Below are 13675 nucleotides of genomic sequence, written 5' to 3' on the forward strand. Positions count from 1 at the left end.
AGCACACCTGGGCCATCCTTTAGGCTCCCTTCCATTGCGCTAGTCAGCCTCCCAGGCGTGGGCCTCATGGCCTCACGCAGAGGCTTCCGCATAGGTCATTTCTTGGCTCGTATATTTCCAAAATCCCTAGTTCTGAAAATAGGGCTTTGACTCTAGATGAGGCTTTTGCCCTTCTGTTCTGTGATAGGATTCTCTGCACTGAAACCATCCCAGTGCAGCCATTTCGATGTTTGTGTGGTCTGTGGACCCCTGTGGATCCACAAGGTCAATACTGTTTTCATGATAATACTAAAATGTTATTTGTCTTTTTTACTGGGTTGACATTTGCACTAAGGGTGCAAGTGCAATGGTGGGTGAAACCACTGGTGCCTTAACACGGTGACGATGGTGGCACCAACCTGTGCTAGTGTCCCCACCTCCACACACTCTCAGTTAAAAATAAAACAAAAAGCCAGTTTCACTTGTGAACGTCCTTGATGAAGCAGTTAAAATCATCAGTTTTATTAAATCTGATCAGTGATTATACATCTTCTTAGTATTCTATGTGACAAAATGAGAAATATACATAAAGCGTATCGCTGCAAATGAAAATATGATTGTTTCGAGGAAAGGGAATTTGTGACGATTTGAGTTCCAAGGTGTTCGAACTGACAGCTTTGCAGCCAGTCATGGGACATCATTTTTACTTGAAAGAATGACTAACAGATTATTGTTATTTGGAGTTGGGTATTTGGCAGACTTTTTGTGCATGAAGCTTCCCAATATTTAAAGACTCTTCCAGTGAGATTGGTGATGAATGTGATTTTTTGATATTGTGTAATGAAATGCATCAACATTTGGAAGAGCTGCATAACTGGGTGAACCAGTATTTTCCAGGTGACTGATGTGTGATGTTACAAATTCAACTGTGGGTAAAAGATCCACTCCCAAGTGTAAAGCAGACAAATGGATTTTAATGTAACAAAGTACAAAGTGTGCATTGATGTGTTTTCCGATTACACACTGCAACCAACTTTAAGAAACTTCTTGAGGTTCTGGTATAGCATCAAAGAAGAATATGCATATTTATCTGGAAAGCCTAGTAAAATACTCCTCCCTTTCCCAGATACATATCTGTGAGGTCAGATTTTCTTTAATATACCTCAACCAAAGCAACATGTCACAACAGATTGAATGTAGAAGCAGGTATGAGAATACAGCTATTTTTCATTAAGCCAAACATTAAAGAGGTTTGCAAAAAATGTAAAATAGTGCCACTCACCACATTTTTTTTCTTGTTCTGGAAGATACGGTTTTTTAAAAAGTATATGTTATTTATATTATCATGTAATGGATTTATTAATGAATTATTAATTCCTTTTAAATGAATTAATAAACATTTAAATTTTTTCAGTTTTAATTTCTAGTGTGGTAAATACCTATAAATAAAACTCACAAAGACATAAGTTCTTGGGGGTCGTCAATAAAGTTAAAATGAATAGGAGTCCTGAAACCAGGAAGTTTGAGAACACAGCCATGGCTGCCAGTGGCCAGCAGATGGCGCTGCTCTAAGGAAGCTGATAAGAATTGAATTGCTGAATGAGGGATTCTTGGCCCAGGGGGGCTGTGTGAGAGGGATGTTTGGTTGTCCCTAAAGGATCTCTCTTTCCTCAGAACGGACGAGATCTCTCTATCCGGTCCAGTGGCAGCCGGCACATGAAGAAGCAGACATTTGTGGTACATGCGGGGACAGACACAAATGGAGATATCTTTTTCATGGAGGTAAGTGCTGGTTCATGCTAGGGGCCCAAAGCAATATTTGAGAGTCACAAGGAACTCCTAGAACTGATGCCAGAATATTCTCCCCCACTTATCTCATTCATCTTCATGATTCGTTTATCATTAAATTGTCAGGCTCTTATGCAAATAATATAATAGATGATTCCCTATCACTTCTTTTATTTATTTATTTTTAATTTTAATTTACTTTTGGTTGCATTGGGTCTTCGTTGCTGTGCACGGGCTTTCTCTAGTTGCGGCGAGTGGGGGCTATTGGTTGCTGTGAGCGGGCTTCTCATTGCGGTGGCTTCTCCTGTTGCGGAGCGCGGGCTCTAGAGCGCAGGCTCAGTAGTTATGGCGCATGGGCTTAGTTGCTCCGCGGCATGTGGGATCTTCCCAGACCAGGGCTCAAACCCGTGTCCCCTGCATTGGCAGGCGGACTCTTAACCACTGTGCCACCAGGGAAGTCCATCCCTATCATTGCTTTTATATATAGATTGCATAGATGATATAGTCACATTGTCCATAAGTCAGAACAACATAGAATGGTATATACACTGGCAAGTGTTGCTCTCATTCTTATCCCCTTCCACTCAGTTTCCCATCCACCTCACCCCTTCCTCTTGGAGGTAACCACTTTTATTTATAACCACTTTGTATCTTCCAGTGGTTTTCTATGCAAACACAATAAAATATGAACATAAGTTCTTATTTTTCTACTCTTTTACCTAAAGGTAGCACATAATATCTACTGATCTGTACCTTTTTTTTTTTTCATTAAACTTATCCTGGAGATCTTCTGTATCAGTACAGAAAGAGCTTTCTCATTCTTTTTATAGCTGTATAGTGTTCCACTGTGTGACTGTACCATAGTTTACATAACCAGTCAGTATTTACGTACCCTTGATTTTCTTCCAAATTTTTGCTATTGCCAGTAGCGCGACTCTGGATGATGCTGTGCCTGCTTCATTTCCTACATGTGCCGGCTTATCTAAGAATTTCCAGAAGTGGAATTGCTGGGTCAAAGGGAAAATGCATTTATAATTATGGTTGATATGACTCTAAAGTATCTCTTAACATATAATAGTTTCTCTCCCATGTTGCCATTTATTTTGTTGAAGAAATGTGCCCTATAGAGCATCTTACATTTTAGATATTTTGCTGATTGCATCTCCTTAGTGTTGTTTAACATGTTTCTCTATCACTTGTATTTGTACAAGCTAGTAATTCAATCTAGAGATTTGGTCAGTTTCAGATTCAATATTTTGGCAAGAAGAGGTGGTGCTGTATATTTCCTGTCACCTCATATGGTTGGCTCTGTCCTAGTGATCAGTGGGTTCACATGTGGGCAACTTGACCTATCCACTGCAAAGTTCCTCATTAGTTTTCTGATTTAGCTTATGATATATATATATATATATATATATATATATATTTTTTTTTTTTTATTTGGCTGCTCCCGGTCTTCGTTGAGTCATGCGGGATCTTCGTTGAGGCATGTGGGATCTTAGTTGCAACATGTGGGATCTAGTTCCCTGACCAGGGATCAAACCCGGGCCCCCTGCATTGGGAGCACAGAGTCTTAACCACTGGACCACCAGGAAAGTCCCTAGCTTATGGTATTTTTTTACCATGCAGGATTCTTTTACTTTTTTGTAGTTAAATTAATCAGTCATTTCTTTTGTGGCTTCTGGATTTTGAGTCATAGTTAGAACAACCCTTTCTTAATCCAGTATTGTAAAGGAAATTGGCCATGTTTTCTTCATTTCTGTGTTTTTAATTCTCAAATGGATCTCTTTCTAAGTAATTTTAGGGACCAAGTACTGCTCCTCTATAAAGTAGTGAAATTAGCTAATATTCTGCTGCCTTTTGGCTTAGTTGAATTTGATTTTCACATTCACAGCTTTTTGAAGAGGTAGTTTGTCAAACGTAGGGTGGGATTTCTGCTCTGAGGCAGAAACATACATGATGATGTAGCCGAGAAGGGAGTCATTTTCCTGTCGCCTTGAAGTGTTAGAATTCGGCTAGGTGCCTATCAGAGCTGAGGGCTACTTAGGACATCTGCACCACAGTAAATTTCTCCAGAGGATTCCTTGAAGTATAGGATTCTCTCTCACCACTGTTACAGGGAGCCTCATACGAGGGCCCTGGAGCATGGGGTGGGTCCATCATCTCCTAGATGCTCCCCCGGTACTGCAAAGCGAGGGTACCTTGCTCATTCCATCGGTGCCTGGCTACTGTGATGCTCTCAGATTTAGCTGGTCTCAGCACAGCCTACTGGTTGCATGAGTAGTTGGATAGCAATTTGCAAAGACTTTAAAAAATCATCTTTATTGCCTTTTATTTTAATTACAAAAGTAATAGAGTATATGCCGTAAAAGTTTCAAACCATATAGAAGTAAATAAAGTAAAAAGTAAAAATTTTCCTTTATTTCCTTCCCGTGCCATGTCTCAGAGGTAACTACCGTTAAGGAATTTGGCATGAATCCTTTCAGATTTAAAAAAATGCATATTTGTATAAATATAGCTTACTTATATGGAATTTTGTTTCAGTGTTTATAAAAGTGATATCAAACTACAAATATTGTTATATAATTTGGCTTTTTTCACTTAGTGTATCACAGGCACATCTATAATATGTCTACATATTATAGAAATCTCTTCCTGTTTTTTTAAATGGATGCTTAACCATTAGGTGTTATATGGATGTGCCATAATTTATTTAACTGGTCCCTCCCACTTTTTTTTTTAAACAACGCTTCACTGATTATCCTTGAACATAAATCCTTGCACACTCACATGAGAATTTCTATAGGATAGATTCTTAGTGTGAAATTTCTGGGTCAAGCTTATATACATTTACAGTTTTGATAGATTTTGCCAAATTGCCCTCCCAAAGACTATGCCAGTTTACGCCTCTACCAGCAGCATAGGCAAGGATGACACATTATTACCATCGTCTCTCTAGCCTAGAAGTCATATGCGCTTCTAAACACCTGTCCCTCTCCTTTCCCTCGTGTTCCTAGAGGGTTATGGAAGGTGGAGTGGTGTTCTCCATTTTCCACATGGAGAGAACCACAAAGTTCAACTGGGGCTAGAACGCACGTTTCTAATTCCTACTCAGCTACGTTGGCCCTCTTCTTCCTAAAGCTTTTGAGCCCCAGTAAAGTCTTAGATGGTAGATTAAAACTGGTAATCTTGTATATTCCTCATTCATTCACCTAATTTTTAAGGGGCGCATATCACAGCCAGGCACTCTGCTGGGTTTGCTGGGTTTGGGGTTATATCAGTGAATAAGGGAGACATAGTTTCTGTTGCCCTAACAGGGTTGACGAGCCACTGGGGAAGTGAGATAATTAAACACCCAGGGTCATAAAATATAATGAGCATTGCGAGAAGATGTTCAGGGGGCAGGTGTTATGGGAATACATAGCAGAGGGTCTGGGAGTCGTGGGCGACCCTCAGAAGTGACCTTTGAGCTTAGACCTGAAGACGAGTAGGACTTGATGGCTGGAGTCGGGGAGGGGAAGTGTGTTCCAGGGGTATTTGGGGTAGAATGGCGGGACTTGATGGTATAGTTAGAGGGAAAGGAAGGAGTCTTGCATCACTCCTTCATTTCTGGCCTGGGCAGTGGGGGAAGACGGTGATGCCATTTACTGAAATAGGGAACTTAGAAGGAAGAGCTGCCCAAGGAGGAGATGTGGAGTTCAGATTTGCACATGATGAGGTTGAAGTGCTGCCAGTCAGACATCCGGATAGAGAGAGGTCAGGACTCAGGAAGACAGGTCTCATATGGAGAAAGATGTGAGAATCATCAACGTGGTCATAATAATTATTATTATATTTCTTATATCATAGTAGTATTGTTGTTATAGCAGCTAACTCCAGGGTACATTCTATGTGCCTGGCTTTATTCTAAGAATTCTTTTTTTTTTTTTTGTGGTACATGGGCCTGTCACTGCCGTGGCCTCTCCTGTTGCGGAGCACAGGCTCCGGACGCGCAGGCCCAGTGGCCATGGCTCACGGGCCCAGCTGCTCCGTGTCATGTGGGATCCTCCTGGACCGAGGCACGAACCTGTGTCCCCAGCATCGGCAGGCGGATTCTCAACCACTGCGCCACCAGGGAGGCCCTAAGAATTCTTATAAAAATTTATTTAATTAACTGATTTATTTATTTTTTGGCTGGCATTGGGTCTTCGTTGCTGCGTGCGGGCTTCCTCTAGTTGCGGCGAGAGGGGGCTACTCTTCGTTGCAGTGTGCAGGCTTCTCATTGCGGTGGCTTCTCTTGTTGTGGAGCACGGGGCTGTAGGTGCACGGGCTTCAGTACTTGTGGCACGGGGGTTCAGTAGTTGTGGTTTGCGGGCTCTAGAGCACAGGCTCAGTAGTTGTGGTGCACGGGCTTAGTTGCTCCACGGCATGTGGGATCTTCTCAGACCAGGGTTCGAACCCATGTCCCCTGCATTGGCAGGTGGATTCTTAACCACTGCGCCAAGGACACCAGGGAAGTCCGATTCTGAGAATTTTGTGCACGTTAACTTATTTAATCTTCACAGTAACTCCATGAAGTTATTACTATCCCCATCTTACACATGAGGAAATATAGACAGAGATTAACTTGCTGAAGGTGACATAGCTAAGTAAGGAGACAGCCTTAAATCTGAATCCAGGTCGTCTGATCTCAGACCTGTGCTCTTACCCATCGTCCTGTCATGTCTCCACCACAATTGAAGGCATACGAACAGGTACGTCCACCTGAGGGAGAATGTTGATCAAGAAGGGGATGTGGAGAGCTTTGCCTTTTAGTTTATATCATCCTGTGTAGCATAATTTTTCTTTTGCAATAAGCAATGTCCGTGTGTCACTTGTGTAATTAATTTTTGAAAAGATATATGCAGAACTAGAGCCGAGCCAGGATTAGAAAATGTGTTGGTTCCATTTATTTTCTCCTTGGTTAAGTCTGCCCTAATGCCCTGCCTTTGTGCTTGTCAATAGCGATGATTCCTAAGGTGGTAAGGTGGAGGCATAAGGTGTCCTCTGCGTACTTTAAGTCCAGAACACGTAAGAAGTAATGAACACTGACTGAAGTGAAGTGAGCCTCCTTCCTTGCCCACAAGTTCCTTTCGACAGCTCCTCCTCTGTCAGTAAACCTTCTAGTGGACGATGTGTGCAGCAGTTCAGTGTTTGTGTCTCCACGTAAGAAAGACTGAGCATAAGACAGAAAACCTGACCCTGGGGATGCTCCTAGGACCAGCTGTCCCATCTTTCCCTGTGGGGAACAGCGTGCAGTGTGGCCTGGGGTGGGAAGAGACCAGGGCCACCGACTGCCCCGTGTGCCTCTGCAGGTGTGTGACGACTGCGTAGTGCTGCGTAGTAACATTGGGACCGTGTACGAGCGCTGGTGGTACGAGAAGCTCATCAACATGACCTACTGTCCCAAGACCAAGGTGCTATGCTTGTGGCGTAGAAACGGCTCTGAGACCCAGCTCAACAAATTCTATACTAAGAAGGTACCCGTGAACTCTGTGTGCGTTGGGGGTTGGGCGTTGAGGGAAAGTGCGGAGCTCCTGCAGGGAAGTTAACATTCCAGAATCCACGCTGGAGCCCCACTTTTGCCTCTGGCTGTGGCGTGGGACACATAAAGCTGTCTCCGAGGTCCTGGCATCGGCCCAGGCCTCCAGCAGCCATTCTAGAGCAGAGAGTGGGGAGCCTGGAGAGCCTGTATGACAGGACAGCTCTCCCCACTGTGCCGCAGTGTCGGGAGCTGTACTACTGCGTGAAGGACAGCATGGAGCGTGCCGCCGCCCGACAGCAGAGCATCAAACCCGGTGAGCAGAGGGCGGCTCCCTGGGCGCGCGCCTTCTGTCGGTTTTCATCCGTCCTGAGCGGGGGAGGCCTGATGAGGAGGTCAGGCCACGGGACTCCCCACCTCCCAGTTAGCTGATGACCTCCTCCCTCACCACAGGGCCAGAGCTGGGTGGCGAGTTCCCTGTGCAGGACATGAAGACTGGCGAGGGTGGCTTGCTGCAGGTCACCCTAGAAGGGATCAATCTCAAGTTCATGCACAACCAGGTAGGTGCAAGTGGCAGCATGAGGCTTCCCAGCCCCGGTGTTCCATCTGCAGTAAGGATCAGTGTCCAGGTCCCCAGTGCTTCCCCAGTGAGTGTGAGAGAGGCCTCCGGGGCTAGTGAGACAATCGGAGCAGCTGGACCGAGAGAACAATCAGAGGGGAGGGCTCAGTGACACTGGCAACCACCTGGAAGGTGCGGCAGGGAGCCTGTGCGGGGGAGGAGGGGAGAGAGAGGGAGCCGCGGTGGCCCGGCTGCCCCTGCCCATTAGACTCAGCACAGTGTGAGTGGGAGCGTCTCACTTGGCCCTTCTGCGCGCAGTGTCCGCCTTCCCTTATCCCAGGGTGTGCTTTTGCTTGGTGGTTTTGCTTTGAGAGTCTATACCGGCTGATCCCCTCGCGTGTTTCTGGTGCGCGTGAAGCGTGCGCACACGTGCGTGTGTGTGTGTGTGTGTGTGTGTGTGTGTGTGTGTGTGTGGCTTGTGTCTGTCCCATCTGGAGTGTGTGTGTTTATTTGCCTTTTTTTTCCTGCCGATTCTTCTTCCTATTCTTTTCCTTCCTCTGAGCATCCCCACTCTGTCCCCAGCCCCACAGGCCCCACTCCCCTTCTCTTGACTGGGGAGCGCTTCAGGATCCATCTTGCCCTCATTGTGACTCCACCATTGGAGCTGTTTTTTCTCTTGGTTCTAACACAGCATTACTTTTTCTCTCAGTGGACATTCCTTAAGCTAATTCCTCTCTGAGGCCAGCGCATCATCCCAGGTCCGCTCCCAGTCCTGACTCTTCACCCAAGTGCCTTCCCTCCCCCTCCCCTGATGTACTGGTTCGTCTCCTTGAGGCCCTGAGCCAGACCCGAATGTGCGAAGCACCACGGCCCCTGGCCAGGCAGCAGACACTCAGGGGTGGTGAACATCTGGACTCTGGGGCTTCCTCCTACCACTTGCCATTTTAGTTCTCCTTCTTTCAGGAATCCAGCTGGGCAACTTGGTGTGATGGGAAACAGCTGCCCAGGCTTCCTGGCAGTATACTTGCAGTAGTATATTTACTATTAGTCACAGTAATATATTAAATAGTATATACTTAATAAGACCTTAGGGTCCACCCAAAGAGGGGTTTACTTAAGTACTTTTCTAGACCATGAAGGTGCCAGCACTTCTCGGGGACCAGGCTTCTGACTGCACTTTAGGGCTGTGGCCTCCCCTGATGCCTCACCTTCTGAAGAAGAGATCTCATTAAATGACACCCAGATGCCCTCTTCCCGCTTGGTACACCCCCTTTGGACTGACCTACCGTCTAACCGTTACAAAGTATGTACAAGCTGGTCTGTAGTTTAAGGCTTTGACCCAGAAGAGAGATCCTGAAGAGAGAGAGAAAGTCAAACCCTGACTGATGATGAGATAATGGCCTTGGGGTCTATCTTCTACCACATAACAGTCAGCTGGAGTTGAGGAAGCATTGGACCCCCGGTGGAGTTCTGCAGTGTGGGGTAACAGAGGGGAAAAGCATGGTCTTTGGAGTCAGGACGTACTTGGATTTGGAGCCCAGCTTCATCATCCGCAGGCAGATAAACTTTCTGATCCACAGTGTCCTCATCTGTAAAATGAGGGTGACACTATATCCTGTGCCACGTAGATGTAAGGACAAACAAATAGTATTTGTAGAACCCCTAGGAGGTGCTCACAGGTGGTTGCTGTTAGTACTGTCAATCACCACAGCCTCTTGGGAGAGCCTGAATCCTGTTTCAAGGACGATGCCAACACCTCCCTCCCAAGGACAGTCTGAGGGGAGCTTTGCGCCCGTGCCAGCCCTCTGCGCCGGAGGAGGATGCATGGAAGGGTAGAGAGCTGATGGGCTGAGGGGGGGCCCCTGGGGCACAGTGTCCTACAAGCACTGCCCTGGGCAGAGGGTGTGGGCAGGCAGCCCAGGCCAGCAGAGGGGCCTTTGCGTTGGCTTTGACGGTTAAAACTAACACCTTCCTTTCTCTCCCATGCTTTCTCCTCCGGCCAGGAGCGGAAGGTACATGCCCTTTCTGCTGTCTTCGCTTCTTAGCGCTTTTGAGTTGTGTGTGTGTGTATTCTTCCATCCTCCCTGTGGGAAATAGGTTTTCTGTGTGGGTGGGGCTATAGCTGGGAGAGTGGGCTTTGCGGGGCAGTGGGGGAGCGTCTGGGCCTTACCCCCTCCCTCCCTCCCCCCTCCCTCTCTTGCAGGTTTTCATAGAGCTGAATCACATTAAAAAGTGCAATACAGTTCGAGGCGTCTTTGTCCTGGAGGAATTTGGTAATTACACTATTTTGCTCTTAGGTCTGGACTCACATGGCAGTAACTCAAACCTCGGAGCTCCAGAGGAGGGACTAGAGACAGAGAAGAAGAGCCTCTGCAGAGAGGTCAGGAGAAGCAGGAGTGATAGGGAGGAAGAGGGAGTCCTGACCTGAGAGAAGGGAGGAGAAGGGAAAGCTAGCCAGTCAGTGGCTGCCTGAGAGTGGCCCGAAGAGCAGTGGTTTAGACGCCGGGCTTAGAGGTTAGCGCTGGTAGTGAAGAGGCTCCTCGAAGCAGCGCCACCTTCCCTTGTTTGGCCAGCTGGTGGGGCAGGGCAGACGAGCCGTTCCTTAGCTCTGCTGTGTTCACGTCGCCTGCCTCGGTCCCTCTAGCAGCCCAGGGCTCCGTCCAGCCACCCTGGGGCCACGCCAGGGTCCGTCGAGCCTCTGGGCTGCAGGAGGGCGTGCGGCGGTGCAGGCAGGCTCACTCTAGGGGGCAGGCAAGCCTAGTGGCCTCAGAGGCGGAGGGCAGTGGTAGCTGGAAGCCGGGAGCTAGGCTCCCCCCAGCCAAGCGCTGACTGAGTGGTGTCTGGGTTCTCACCCTGGGGCTTTGAGTTCCTGCTGTGTTTGTGCTTCATTCTTTCGTGCCCCTCATCGCTGCTATGAAAACCTTCGTTCTCCAGCAGGTAAAGTGACCTCGCCGTGCGGCCTCTCCCCAGGCCCCTGCCTTGGGCCCTGAGGTGGGTGGGCAGGCTCCCTTCGCCCAAGCCAGCTGCTCGCATCACCAACTTGTCTCTGCCCTTCTCTCCCCGCCCTCTTCCTTCCCAACCTCCTCCACCCTCGCGCTGGCTCACTGGTTCCGAGTTTTCTCCCGTGTGCTCCTTTCTCTCTTCTGCCAGAGAGACGTTTGGGGGAGTCTTCCAACTCAGGAGAAGGACCTGGGGTCATTGCTCTACCTTTGATGAGTTTATTCCCTGTTAACCCTGGGGCCCCCTGAATTCTACCTCCCAGGGTCAGAAGAAGGTGTGGCCAACTCTCATCCTACCTTTTCTGGCCCCCAGGGATGCCACGCCCCCTGCTCCCAGTCTCCAGGGGCCATGATGATGGCTGAGGCCGGGGGACCTTACTCCTTCCTCTGGCCGAGCAGAACCCCTGCATGGCTGGGGCAGGGGTGACTCTTAGTCTTGCACTCCGGGCCGTGGACACGTGTGTATTTTGCCTGATGCTCCCTGTCACCTCCCTCCCCGGGTGCTGTACTCACCTGTCTCTTCTGCTCGGTGTGTCTGCTCCAGAGCCCTCTGACGCTCTCCCTCACACAGGCAGGCCTGGGCCTCTCCTGCCATCAGGGAAGGAAACTTCCAAGTCTGGTGGGTTTAGTACCATGCCATTTGTTCATCCGGCCTCAGGACCCTCAGTGTAGGGGCTGGGAGTACAGGGAACGTGTTTAACTTGACCAGAGCATGGGGCTGGTGACAGGGGTGAGTTCTCAGGTGTCTCAGCAAGGTGAGGCACAGGCTAGAGGCAGTGCTTTCCTCCCAGCCGAAACCTGGGAATATCAGCTGTGGTCCTCGGGCCCTGGATGGCAGCAACGACCAGGCTGATGAGAGACTAGCCTGCTCCTGTGCTGGGGCTCTCAAAGTCGGTAGAGTCATGGCCATGGAGCCGGGAGCCACCGCAGACCTCAGATATCAGGCTGAGGAGTCGGGGCCAGTGTCCTCTCACCCGGCCGGGGGCTGAGGCCCAGAGGGGAAGGGGACCCTGGTGCCGGGCGCTGCCGCCTGGGGGAGTGTGGCGCTATTGCTCTTAGTTTTGAACTTTCTGTTTTGTCTCTTGCCCGTCCGGTTTTAGTTCCTGAAATTAAAGAAGTGGTGAGCCACAAGTACAAGACACCAATGGTGAGTGTGCCGACAGGCCAGTCTGCGAAGGGCTCCCCGGGGGCGTTCCAGCAGGAGTGGGGTGGGCCTCTGAGAGCACAGGGTGAGGGGCAGTTAAGAATGGTTGAGAAGAGAATTTAGTGTAGATGCCAGAGATTCAGCTGGAGCTGAAGCAGGTCTTCAGCCTGGGAGAGGCACACATGCTGATCCCCTCCCACAGGCCAGCCCTGGGGCCTCGCTTGGGGCTCTTTAGTCTGGAGGCCTGAGCCCAGAGTTAGGGCAGGAGTTTCCCAGTTGGCAGATCTCCACGTGTGAAGATGTAGGAATCTGCGTGACGTTGATCTGACTGGTTTTCTCTCCTCCAGGCCCACGAGATCTGCTACTCTGTGTTGTGTCTCTTCTCATACGTGGCTGCTGTTCGTAGCAGTGAGGAAGATCTCAGAACCCCACCCCGGCCCGTCTCTAGCTGATGGAGAGGGGTTGAGGCTGCCCCAGCCCAGGGGCCGTCCCTTGCCTCTCGCTGTTCCCAAGTGCACGATGCTGCTGTGACCGCGAAGTGGGTGATGCGTGTGTGTTCTCTGCAAGCCCCCTCGCTGAGGCTTAGATGGGTCCCAGTTCTGTATGTCTCAGTGTCTTAGTGTATCTTACAGGGCTGAGCTAGTCTCTTCCAGCTTCTTCCTCTCCACCCTCCAAAGACCATCCTCCTCTCCCCTCGGGGCTCAAAAGTACATGTGTGTCTGTCTGTTGGGCCAGTGTTCTAAGAACTCAGAGTACAGGCCAGTGCGAGCCCACTGTTACGTGTCACTGAGACATTAGTGTTGTAGTTTCTCATCCTTGACATTATAACCTTCCAGAGCAGGACTTGGGCTCTCCGTCCTCTGTGATCCGGCACCGCTAGGTGCCTGGGGCAGTCCCACTGTGGGGAGTTGAGGGAAGCTTGAGGCTTGTCCCCCTAGACGAGGGGTGGGTGGGGAAAGGAAGGGGGGAAGAGTCAAGGGGCAGCAGAGCGAGTGGCAACCTCCCTGCTTCCTTAGTTCCTTCCTGGAACTTCCAGGCAGTTCCCAAGCTCGCAGCAACTGCCCATGGGCACAGACCTGGCTGCTGCTACCATGGTCTCCACCACTGCGGTGGGGCTGCACTGACCAGCTGCTGTTTGCTGAGCAGCAGTTTCCTTGTGGTCTGCCTGGCCTTCGGCAGGGGAGAGCAAAATGACTGGGGCTGGGAGAGTCCCAGGGACCACAGGCTGCCATGCCCAGGAACCTGGTGGTGTGGGGAGAGGCCAAGTTCAGTATCCACCTCTGTGTCTGCGGGTAGCATCGCAGCACTGGCTGCCAGAGGGAGAGAGAGCCTGGGAGTGGGCAAGAGATGACTGTAAATATTTCGGCTCCACATTATTTATAGAAAATGTACAGATGTGTGAATGTGAAATAAAGGTCCTTAACTCCCCTTGGGCTCCTGGCTGTCATGCGTTAAATGACGCCTCCTCTCAGCCCGGGCTGAGGAAGGCTGACCCTGGACTCGAAAAAGACACCTTTGGCCTGAAGGAATCAGGGAGGTGAGATCATGCCCATCCAATCTCTGGTGTGCTGAAGGACCCGCTTCCCACCCCTCTGGCCCAGTGGAGCTCACCAGCTTCCTGTGTTCTCAGAGAGGCCCCATGGGAGGGGCCTTCCCAGGACGGTCGCTAGAGGGAGCGGCCAAACAGGGCTTGACACCTAAGCAGA

At 49.4% G+C, this 13675-nt stretch overlaps 1 protein-coding gene across 37 annotated transcripts in view; it reads left to right on the forward strand.

Annotated features, from left to right (window-relative positions):
• MADD (MAP kinase activating death domain) overlaps positions 1-13391 on the forward strand; it is a 41339-nt gene extending 27948 nt beyond the window's left edge. For 22 of the 37 annotated variants that reach the window (XM_081240515.1, XM_081240547.1, XM_081240526.1 and 19 more), the window contains 7 exons: positions 1654-1761; positions 7101-7265; positions 7511-7583; positions 7721-7827; positions 10030-10099; positions 11926-11972; positions 12317-13391. In XM_081240515.1, coding sequence (XP_081096641.1) covers positions 1654-1761; positions 7101-7265; positions 7511-7583; positions 7721-7827; positions 10030-10099; positions 11926-11972; positions 12317-12421 — 675 coding nt within the window. In that variant the 3' untranslated portion in view covers positions 12422-13391. The other 15 variants (XM_081240522.1, XM_081240525.1, XM_081240528.1 and 12 more) reach the window with 2 other exon arrangements.
• The last annotated feature ends 284 nt before the right edge of the window (positions 13392-13675 follow it).

This window comes from Mesoplodon bidens, assembly GCF_964165515.1.
Source record: "Mesoplodon bidens genome assembly, chromosome: 7".
Taxonomy (NCBI): Eukaryota; Metazoa; Chordata; class Mammalia; order Artiodactyla; family Ziphiidae; genus Mesoplodon; species Mesoplodon bidens.